At 48.6% G+C, this 11,325-nt stretch overlaps 1 protein-coding gene across 1 annotated transcript; it reads right to left on the reverse strand.

The window, feature by feature from the left end:
* Positions 1-2,550: 2,550 nt before the first annotated feature.
* Positions 2,551-4,091, reverse strand: LOC136505438 (probable sugar phosphate/phosphate translocator At4g32390). Its single transcript, XM_066500590.1, has one exon. It carries the CDS (start codon positions 3,945-3,947, stop codon positions 2,709-2,711), a length of 1,239 nt encoding a protein of 412 aa, XP_066356687.1. The 5' UTR covers positions 3,948-4,091; the 3' UTR covers positions 2,551-2,708.
* Between the last annotated feature and the right edge of the window lie 7,234 nt (positions 4,092-11,325).

Consider the following 11,325-nt stretch of genomic DNA (forward strand, 5'->3'; position numbering starts at 1 on the left):
CCGACGGGCCTCGGGCTGCATGGCTTTCTATACGCACCCCAAGAAACGATGCCTCGAAGGCTACAATGCACCGCACCTATCCGCAGCCAGACTAACCACTTTATATACGAACCAACGGCGACACGAAACCAGAAAGAATGGGGCCAATAAATGAGCCCAGCGCTTCCCTGTCGTCCATAAAAATCAACATACTCACAGGCCCATTAGCCACAATAGATCAGCTCTCGCGCTGCAGGGCCATGGCCCGGTTCCAATGCTCAAAAATAGGCCAACTCTTACCCGAAAGGGCCAGGCAACTAGCACATACGAGGCCTGCATCGCCGAAAGCCTCAGCATAAAATCAAAAAAACCAAAACAAAAAAAAAACCCAGCCAGTGTTACCACGTCACACGGTCTACACAATGAATAAAACGTGATCTAATATCAAAAGGAAAACAGGCGCAGCGAAGCGCGCCCCATTTCCTAGTTAGTACCACCTCGCCTGAAGCAAAGCACATCTTAAAAGCAAAAGAGAGTGACCAAAGTCGAACTCCTCGTAACATTTGCCATTCTGAACACGCTGCACTTAAGCAGGCCTGATTGGGCTAAGGCTCTGCCAAGCTCCCCTATGTGGTTTGTGCCTAGTGAGGCCCCTATCCCTTGGTAGACCCTTGCAATGCCCCCACATTTTTTAGTTTTTTTTACATTTTTTGTTTAACCTTTTAAATTTAACATTCCAATTGCATTTATAATTTTTGAAAACCTATCTAAATTCTTTAAAAAACTATTTATATTGTTTCGAACTTACATGAACTTGCTGCAGGGACAAATTAGTTCATTGCAATATTTATATCCAGCAACTTAGTGGCACGTCATCGATCATGTCTCACTAGTAAGTACATGTCGTGGTGTCGTATGCAGTCGCGTCCTATCGAGTGCCATGTCATATGCCACCGAGTGCCCGATGGAGTCCAACTAGTAACTATTTCTCATAATCAATCTAGTTGGCACGTCATTGCCTATGTCTCACTAGTTAGTAGGTACATGTCGTGGTGTCGTACCGAGCGTGACACATCATGACCAGCAACTTGGTATACAGTCTCGTCCTATCGAGTGCCATGTCATATGCCACCGAGTGCCCGATCGGGTCCAAGTAGTAACTATTTCTCATAATCCATTGAGTTGGCACGTCATTGCCTATGTCTCACTAGTTAGTAGGTACATATCGTGGTGTCGTACTGAGCATGCCACGCCATGACCAACAACTTAATATGTAGTCTCGTTCTATCAAGTGGCACGTCATATGCCATCGAGTGTCTGATCGTGTCCAACTAGTTTCCCTATCCACGATTAATTTCAATCATCGCATCCCTAGCAATTTGCATCCCATAACCGCCGCTGCATCCGGTCCCTCTCTGTGGCCCGATCGAGGTCACCCGCGGCGAGGTCACCACAGCCCTCCGGAAGTTGTCGATCCAAATTAATCTTGTTCCTCTCTTCATGCTCTCTTCGTGCTACTGGATTTGCATGCGAAAAGGTCGAGTTTTTAGAGTGCATTCAGGTTCTAGAATTTGGTTCAGGGTTGATTAGGGTTTAAGTCAGGTGGAGGTCGGATTTGAGTGTTCCAGAGTTCGATTGGACAGAGATCATTGCGTTGTGTTCAGTCGGGTGCAGGCATGGATCCAAGGATTTTTCACCATATATTTATGTTTAGGATAGGTTGAAGACGACTGATTCCCGACCACTGTAAAAGAGCTCTAAGTTGTTAACCATTCAGATAACTTTATATTGCCATGACTTAGGCATGCCTCGGCTTTGGTGCATGCCTAAATACGCCCACTTGTCGCATCAAATTACTTTTTTTCTTAGCGACCATGTTAATAGCACGTTTGTCATTAAGAGAGTACCGGCATCAAATTACGTACTAAACAAGCCCTAATAGTGACGTGTGGGGTGTGACCAGCCAGCTGGTCTCCAGTTTAATGTCGTCATTGGTGATGGAATGGTAGATTACACTCTGAAAATCTATCAGGTACAACGTACACTCTTTTCTTCTATAATTAGTTGATCAATTATTGGCAGAGCCCGTGCTGCCAACTGAAACTAATAAATAATGGCACATAAAAATAATGGACACAAATTCAACTCCGTGCATGATACTTTAGTTATTTTGTTAGGCCATTATTGTTGGACTCTTCTTGGCCGAGCTTTAAGTGAAGCTAAAGAAACTTGAGTGAACCTAACGACTCCTCTCTTTTTGTTTCTCTTTCTCCTTGTGTCACTTTGAGTAAACCTAAAGATTTTGTAGCTTGTGACTAGCTAGCTAGCTTGAATTTTTGCCAACATTTTCACCAGGAATCATAAAGGGGAGCACAGTACAAAACACCAAAACTGGTGGGTGGTGGCCTATATATAGGCCAAGAAACGAATATAAAAAACAAAGACCGTACCGGGAATACTTTAATTTGTTGCCTACAATAACCAGTCTTTGATCAGAGAAACCACGAATACGAAAAAAAATAACATGTGCTTCTGTTTGTCACCACAAAAATCCTTGCAAATACATCTCACTTTATCCTTTTGCATTTCCTGTATTATTGATTGAAGAATTCGAAATCGTAATAAACAGCATCAAATCTGATCAGGAGTTAAGTTTCAAGAAATCCTATACCGAAAAGAGCAAACGCTGAAGTCCGTACAACATATCCAATACTCATGGACCGCGTGCATCAGTTTTTGTGGTGACCACCGTCGCCGGCGCCGTCCTTGTTGTCCGGCGGCAGCAGCCGCGCACCTGCCTCCGTGTCATCGTCCGGCTTGGCCACCGCTGTGGCGGCCGCCTTCCTCTCGGCCTCCTTGGCCTTGAGCGCCTGGAGCTTGGCGTGGTTGTAGTAGGCGACGCCGAGGAAGGCGATGCCGTAGCCGACGAGGTTGACGGGCGTGACGGTGTCCTTGATGACCGTCCACGAGAAGGCGATGAGCAGCCAGTCCTTGACGACGCCGGCGACGTTCATGGTGAGCGCGGAGGTCTTGCCCACCAGCAGGAAAACGGCGAGGTTGAGGGCGAATGCACAGAGGGAGTTGGTGCCGAAGACGAACACGTCGGGGCGGGCGAGCCGTCCCCCGGCGGCGGCGGCGCGCAGCCGGGGAAGCTCGATGGCGAACCACGGGATGGTGAGGAAGACGAGGCAGCATGGCGCGACGTAGTAGAGCGAGGTGATGGGGTTGAGCGACACTCCCTTGGAGGTGAGCAGGATCTGGATGAGCACGAGGCGGGTGGCCTCGGCGGCGACGGCGAGCAGCTGCAGCGCGACGCCGAACACGTCGAAGCGGGCCTCGCCGTAGGCGGCGACGGCGACGCCCGCGGAGATGGCGAGCATGTTGAGCAGCGTGGCGCGGCGGAAGGCGTCGGTGCGGAGGGCGACGGCGAGGGAGTAGACGGCGACCGGCATCAGCGCCTTGAGCATCTGGATGAAGGAGACGGAGAGGTAGATGTAGGCGGAGTTGGAGAACCAGAGCGACAGCGCGTAGAGCGCGCCGATCGGGAGCACGGAGGACGCGTAGAGGCGCGGCGTCATGGCCTGCTGAGGGGGCGACGGGACGTCGACGACGCGGAGGACGCGGACGAGCAAGAAGGCGAGCGACGCGCAGAACGCCATGTGGATCATGGTGAGCGAGATCGGGAACGGCCAGTTGTAGAGCTTGGGGTCTAGGATGTACTTGTTGTACACGATCACTGCGAAGCTCAGGCTCATCCAGATCCCCACGTACGCGTACGACAGCAGCACGGACCGTAGCACCGACGGCGGTGGTGGCGCCGGGGTGGGGGACGACGACGTCGACGAGGTGGACGAGGTCACCTCCATGGCAGCGGGCTTGGTGTCGTCGCCGGCGCCCATCGCGATGGCTGTGTTGGTGGCCTGTTGTGTTCGAAAATGTTGGAGATGCATCGCTTCGCGCGTTGACATTTAAGCTCAGTGGGTGTGTGTAACTCGCTTTGCTTGGTGAAGCTGAAGCTGCACGGAATGGATGGAGTCATGGACCCTTTACGCTTTACGTACGCTCTGCTTCAATTGCTGACCAAGTAGCTTGAAACCCGGAGATACTATGCTAGACCTTTAGTGTCCAAGCTGAATTATACTCTTAAATTTCTGTTAATGTCATGCTCATGTATGTTGGGAATTTGTGCAATGCAAAGAAAGAAACACATGATGGCTGCTGAAGCTGAAGGTCTAGTGACAGGAGACTGCTGCTGAACTGAATGATGAGATCAGAGGATGCTGACATGAGACTCAAAAGGGGGACTTTTTAGCTGCTGGGACTTTCAAGTGCAGTGTAACCGACGCTGAAGCAATCTTTCTTGGAAACTGGGAGATGAACTTTGATCGATCTTGGGGCTCACGGCTGTAGGCTTGTACAGGGAGAGGAATCCAAGCAGTACAGCCGTGAGCCACAGATCGATCCAAGTGTTCATCCATTCCTTCAGATGGAAGGCTACATATACTGGGATAGGGCCGGCTTGGCCTGTTGCTTCATCAATCACAACTGGAATGGCTCTAAGCTTCTTGCTTGGTTCTTTATCCAGCCAAACTTCATGGAATCCGTCCTTGCTGGCACTGAGACGGGAGTTGCGCCTGACCAGCGGTGTAGAAGGGTTGGCATTGGAGACAACTGAAGGCAGGGATAGTGTTTTCCTCTGAAATCTGACTGCGCTTGCGGCCCCTTGCCAGTGGTGGGCTGGGCCTAATTCCCTCAGGCCTGTTCGGCTTACCCCATATTCGGCTTGTTCGGCTTCTTTTTTCAGCCGGAACTGTATTTTTTTCTTACAACAATTCAGCCGAAACAGTGTGTTTCAGCCAGTTTCAGCCAAGTTTCAGACCAGCGAACGGAGCCACAAAATTCAAAATCCATTGGGCCAGAGGATGCCACATGATTAAGGTGAATGATCTAACTAGGAGCTGGTGCAGGCTGGCCAGCAGCGCGGTGTCTAGCAGCCACAATGTCTGGCCAGAGCTGAAGTGCTATGGCATGATGTACAGGGCGCCATGGGACAATCTCCAGACTAGTCACAACTGGGGCTTCAACTGCTTCCCTTTCAATGCAAATCGGCCTGATCGCCAGAGAGAAGGATGCTCCTGGACTGAAACTGCTTGGTTTACCCTTGCGATGAAAATGCTGATGGTAGCACAATGGCTCTGAAGAGCTATGAAACGAGCCCTATCCTCTTCTTGCTGGGCCGATGAAACATCACTGGACGAGGAGCTGCTGTCTGACTGTAAATCTTGCATAACTTGGTCAATAGAAATATCGGACCCTCTGCTCTCAGAAACCGCATAGATGAGCCTAACATATCAAGATCAATCTGATGTTGACGGACAGCTGGGTGTTGCGGGATGTTGATGTTGTCCCTGACAACCACAGCCGGGTTCCAAGCTGCCCACTGCTCTCCACCTTCAGGCTCAGCATCAGGCAGATCATCATCCACATCCATATCATCAGGCTACTTGTGCTGGTTGTGCTGGTCATGCTGCTGGCCGATCTGATGGTGGTGACCCTGATGCACATGCTGCGGATTGGGGTGGGGATTGCAACCAAAAACTCCTACGTTGTTGGCAGCACCTTGCTGTTCTTCTTCCCAATTTGGATCAACTGGGTGAGGGCCCAGAACAACAGTTGGGTGCTCTGGATGCGGCTCGCCGTCAAACGGGGTCGGGTCCTCCTCAGCTGGGAATGCATCTGGGAAGTGACCATTGAGTATGTAAACTGGAACAGTCCATGCGCGTCCCATGCCTCCGATCATGGTGCCTCGAGAAAGAATGAGGCTCCTGGAAATTCTATCTGGGCTCAGGGTCAGCGCTTGTGCCAGGATTCTAGACTTATTCTCATCGCGACACCATTCAAGAAGATGACCATATGGCGCTACTGCAGCTCTGATGTAAAGGTCTTTTTGAAAATCGACTTATTCTCATCGCGATACCATTCAAGTAGACGACCATATGGCGCTACTGCAGCTCTGATGTAAAGGTCTTTTTGGAAATCCAATGGAAAAGCCAATAACATCAACCAGCAAACTCTAATGTAAGCACAGGATCTGGCATGCATTAATCCCCTCATCATGCTTGACCACACGAACCACATGATTATGACCCATGATGAACGGCGAATTTCTAACAAGCTTATCGCGCTGAGCCACAGTCCGTAACTTGATCAATCCAAGACCTAATGGCGAGAGATGTGCCGCAGTGATACTGATACTTACATTCTGCTCGGCCTCCAAGAAATTGCTCACGAACCCGAGCATCGGATGCAGCTGGTTCTGATCTTCCGGCATGGGGTTGAAGGTGACGATGGCATAGTCCTCGTGCTCTCTTGTTGGTTCGCCACCAAGCGTCACGCGACCCCTTGCCGGCCTGTTCCACCCGTGCTCGACGGTTAAGCCCGCAACGAGGTAGGGCAGGGGGTTGACAGGAAAGTTGGCCATGTCGCCGTTGGCGATGATGGAGTTTTCGGCGAGGGAAGGGTTTTCTCGTGGAACTGGGGAGGGCTCTCTGGCGGCGATAGCAGATGCAAGATGGAATAGGAGGATTGCTGTTCCTCGTTAAAGGGAGAGCCGAAGAGTCCGGGAGGGGAAGATTAGTTTGTTGCCGTACGTCCCTGTTCCTCAATCAGGGCAGTTGGAGAGTCTGTGGCGCAAGTATCGAGGGAGGTGCAGCTAGCCATCGGGGTTTTAGATTGGAGAAGAAATTTGGGTTTCCAAACTAACTTGGGTCGGGAAGCAATGGAATATTCTGGAAACGAGGTCTTAGGCTTCCAAACCCACACCGCTGTGGCCTAGAGTGAGGCAGAGGGCACATCTGACTTTGGAACACAAAAGTGACGAGAGTGGCCCAAGTCAAGACATCGGGAGCGCATCTTAGCCCTTGGGCCCCAAAATCCAAAAAGTTGCTGCAGTATCTGTCACATCGAATGTTTACGGCCCGTGCATGGAGCATTAAATGTAGACGAAAAGAAAAACTAATTGCACAGTTTGGTGGGAAATTGCGAGACGAACATTTTAAGCCTAATTAATCAATGTTTGGACACTATTTACCAAATAAAAACGAAGGTACTACAGTAGCCCCAAAATCCAAATTTCGCGAACTAAACAAGGGCTTACCACCCGGCTCAAAGTGTTTGAATTTGAAACTAGAGCCTTGGTTTCGGATGTTGCCTCAGGTGGCGCCTTGTTCATCCGCACGCCGTTGCCCCCATGATCAACATGATGATCGGGCTTTAACGAGGAGCCAAAAACCATACGAGAAGCCAGATTGGAGGCATCAAAACGATTGGTAAGTGAAAACGATAGGAGGTTGATGCTTGATCTTAGGGGGGGAGGCTGAACAACAGGCTTAGCAAAATGAACACGCTTCAACTTTACCTTCTTTTTGGCCTCCCGCTTGGCTGATTTAGATAGGACCAAAGTCCACTCTTTCCCTTGCTCAATCTCCCAAGCACGTTTCTCTCGTTCCCAGTGGGTTGTGCCATTGTTCCAGAGATGAAAATAAACATCAAAACTTGATGTAATGACGCGACGAAGTTTGTAGATGTGGAAGCCAACATCTTTGGTGAAAACCGAGAACCTAAAATGATTGTTGCTTAAGAAAGTGACATGGAAATCCAAAGCAAGGGCGACAGAATCCTCTGTCAAGCAGAAGAGAAAACGCCGAAAAGTGGCAAGGAGGAAGAAGGGATCCATTGGGGGAGGGGTGAGGATGGTGTACCGACGATCTGAAAAGGTGGCGTATCTCCTCCTGGAATTCCAAGACCCTGTCGAAGTCCAGGCGATTGGCCAGATCCGAGGAGGATCCCATGGCCATAGGTAGTCTTCGGGAGGCTCAGCAACATGGAGCATGATCACCGGCGGTAGTGGTGGTGGAGGGGGGAGGTGGGAGGAGCGTGGGAGGGGAGAGTGCCATTGTCTTGTACTTGTTTTGTTTCTTCTAAGAGAGACTTGGCATCCGGAGTTTTCAATTTAAAATTGTTTAAATGAAAAGTTTCTCAATGATTATGAATACCTACTAAGGCCCTATGATAATACTCAAAGATACTAAACCTTAGTCATATGCTGCTTGTTTTTACATTGAGCTTTGTTAAATTGTTGTGACCCTTGTTGAGATTCTCGTCATACACCCATGATTAAGATTCACATACACCCACAAATAAAATGCTGACTCTTACACTAAGAGTTACGCAAAAACATATTTTCCGTCCACCAAATAAATATTCCATACATTTTTCATGAGTCTCTCTCTCAAAAGTTTACATGTGCCAAAAGAAAATATGGACTATGCGAAAAAAGAAGGAGAGAAAAGAAGAAAAAAATGCATGCCAAAGAGCATGAAGAAAAGAAAAGAAAAGAGAGAAATAAGATAGACCATATTTTCAAATAAAAGGCATTTCTTCAAAAGAGAGAGAGACATGATCATCAGAGTACAAAAATATTTTAGAATTAGGAAGTTTATAAAATTTCCACACACTTGCACGTCTTAATCAAAGTGTATGACTTGCATCTCCTTGAGGCCCGATTTTTGACTTAGCAATATTATGTGATGCAAGTATGCCTTTTTTATACCTACCCAAATATCCACATAAGCCATTTAGTTGGTAGGATGAAAAGAAAGGCAAACATTAAAATCCTTTGGTGAGGATCATACACTTCTGAGCGACCGAGTGAATCATTTGAGGAACTTACTTTTTATTAGCAAAACTCTAAAAAAACTTCGAAAAGAAAGTCGATCAAGGAATGAATGACTAGTGGTTCTATGAAACCGTTCTATCTTGCTACTACCCAAGACTTGAAAAAGCAACAACCCCACAGGGATCAAGGTAAAAAGGATGGATAAAATGCCAACTTATTTAGATCAAGGAAGAATACTTTGTTATAGACATGGTACTCTTGAATTGTAATCGGCATTGAAGCAACTCCTGATCAACAACCAATGTCTTAGCTCTTGCTCGGGACGAGCAAGGGGTAAGCTTGGGAGATTTTGTTGGCGGTCCTTAGCGACAACATTTTACCGCCAACTAACATCCAAAAGAGAGGAAACTAAGCATGACTTACACATATATGTTATCACTTTGACCCATTTCCACTTGTATTGGAAGATTATTATTTTGCAGGACATATACACGAATACGGTGGAAAAGGTGACAAAAATACGCTTTCCGACAAAGCGTAGAAGACAAACAAGGAGACATGCCCACCTACACGCCAAGATTGGGCCGGGCACCACCGAGGAAGCCATCCAGGCCCAGCCAGCAACTCACCAGAGCAAGGCGATGGCGAGAGGAGCAGCCTCGATGCTCCATAGTTTACAAAGGAAGATTAAAAATGGAGGAATAAGTCAATCTACTTGTTTCGCTACAGTTGACAATGCAAGTTCACAAATTTCACAAACTCAAGCTCATCACAATTCACAATGCAATGCAAGTTCACAAATTTAGCTCACCTCTGAATGTCTCTGACACTGCCGGCGGTAGAGATTGGCTAGCGCGACCGGCGATAGAGATGCTGCATGTACCGGCTGCTCCTGCTGCCATGAATATGTTGAGTTTCATGGTCACACAAGAATTATGATGCTAGATATTTAGCTGAATTTGCTCGCCGATCACCTACCTACTGATGGAACCAATTTGTGATGAATAGAGAGCTCAGCTAAGTAGAGCACGCCGGGGTTCCGGAGGAGGCCGGAGAGCAAAGCACGTCGGGGACCAAGGAGGAGAGCTGAGCACGTTGGTAATCCCTTGCAGGTCGAGATGGCAAAGCACGGCCGGTGCACGCCTGGGTCAATGCCAGCGTCGAGCCTGCCCCCGGCTACCGCCCGCTGCAGCAACGCGCCCCTCCGGCCTGAAGCCTGCCACAGTAGCGCGCCTCTCCGGCTACCATGCGCCTGCGCCATGCACCCCTTCGTGCATCGCCCGAGCCTGAGCCTGATCTCAGTCATTGACACCTTCGTCTCCATGTTTGTTCCAACATCTGTAGTCATCCATGAATCCTCGAATGATTAGGTGGGCATCGACTGAGAACGAATTCGAGTTTTGCTTCTCATTCTCACAGTCAACACATGAGCACCACATAGATGACTTATGTCGATTCACCATATCTGCCTTTGCAACACTAGGAAATATTTCAATCCATCTAAGTAGTCTTCACATGAACGGTTATGAAGATACATCCTGTGGCCACAATCCTCCATAGTCTACAAAGGAAGATTCAAAATTGAAGAACAAGTCAATCTACTTGTTCGCTACAGTTAACAATGCAAGTTCACAAATTTCACAAACTCAAGCTCATCACAATTCACAATGCAATGCAAGTTCAAAAATTTAGCTCACCTCTGAATGTCTTTGACACAGCCAGCGGTAAAGATTGGCTAGAGCGACCGGCAATAGAGATGCTGCATGCACCGGCTGCCCCCTCCTGCCATGAATATGTTGAGTTTCATGGTCAAAGAAGAATTATGATGCTAGTTATTTAGCTGAATTTACTCGCCGATCACCTACCAAATGATGGAATTGATTTGTGATGGATGGGGAGCTCAGTTGAGCAGAGCACGCCGGGGTTCTAGAGGAGGCCGGAGACCAAAGCACGCCGGGGACCAAGGAGGAGAGCTGAGCACGCCGGCAATCCCTTGCAGGTTGAGATGGCGAAGCATGACCGGAGCACGCCTGGCCCAATGCCAGTGTCGAGCCCGCCCTGGCCACCGCCCGCCTACACGGCGCGGTCCTCCAGCCACTGACCGCTGCAGCAGCACGCCCCTCTGGCCTACCACCTGCCATAGCAATGCACCCCCTCCGTCTACCGCGCGCCCCTTCGCCCGCCGTCAGCCTACGAGCCCGTGCCTGATCTCGGTCATTGACACCTTATTCTCCATGTTTGTTCCAACATCTGTAGTCATCCATGAATCCTCGAATGATTAGGTGGGCCTGGACTGAGAACAAATTCGAGTATTGCTTCTCATTATCATAGTAAACACATGGGCACCACATAGATGACTTCTGTCGATTCACCTATCCGCCTTTGCAATAGCTAGGAAATATTTCAATTCATCTAAGTAGTCTTCACAAGTACGGTTCTGAAGATACATCCAGTGGCCTCGATCCTCCATAGTCTACAAACGAAGATTGAAAATGGAAGAACAAGTCAATCTACTTGTTTTGCTATAGTTGACAATGCAAGTTCACAAATTTCACAAACTCAAGCTCATCACAATTCACAATGCAATGCAAGTTCACAAATTTAGCTCACCTCTGAATGTCTTTGACACTGCTGGCGGTAGAGATTGGCTAGCGTGACCGGCGATAGAG

Source organism: Miscanthus floridulus, chromosome 14 (genome assembly GCF_019320115.1).
Source record: "Miscanthus floridulus cultivar M001 chromosome 14, ASM1932011v1, whole genome shotgun sequence".
NCBI lineage: Eukaryota > Viridiplantae > Streptophyta > Magnoliopsida > Poales > Poaceae > Miscanthus > Miscanthus floridulus.

What these genes read in the sequence shown, in the direction of transcription:
- LOC136505438 (XM_066500590.1), bottom strand. Translation starts at nt 3,947, where the DNA reads ATGTCAACGCGCGAAGCGATGCATCTCCAACATTTTCGAACACAACAG.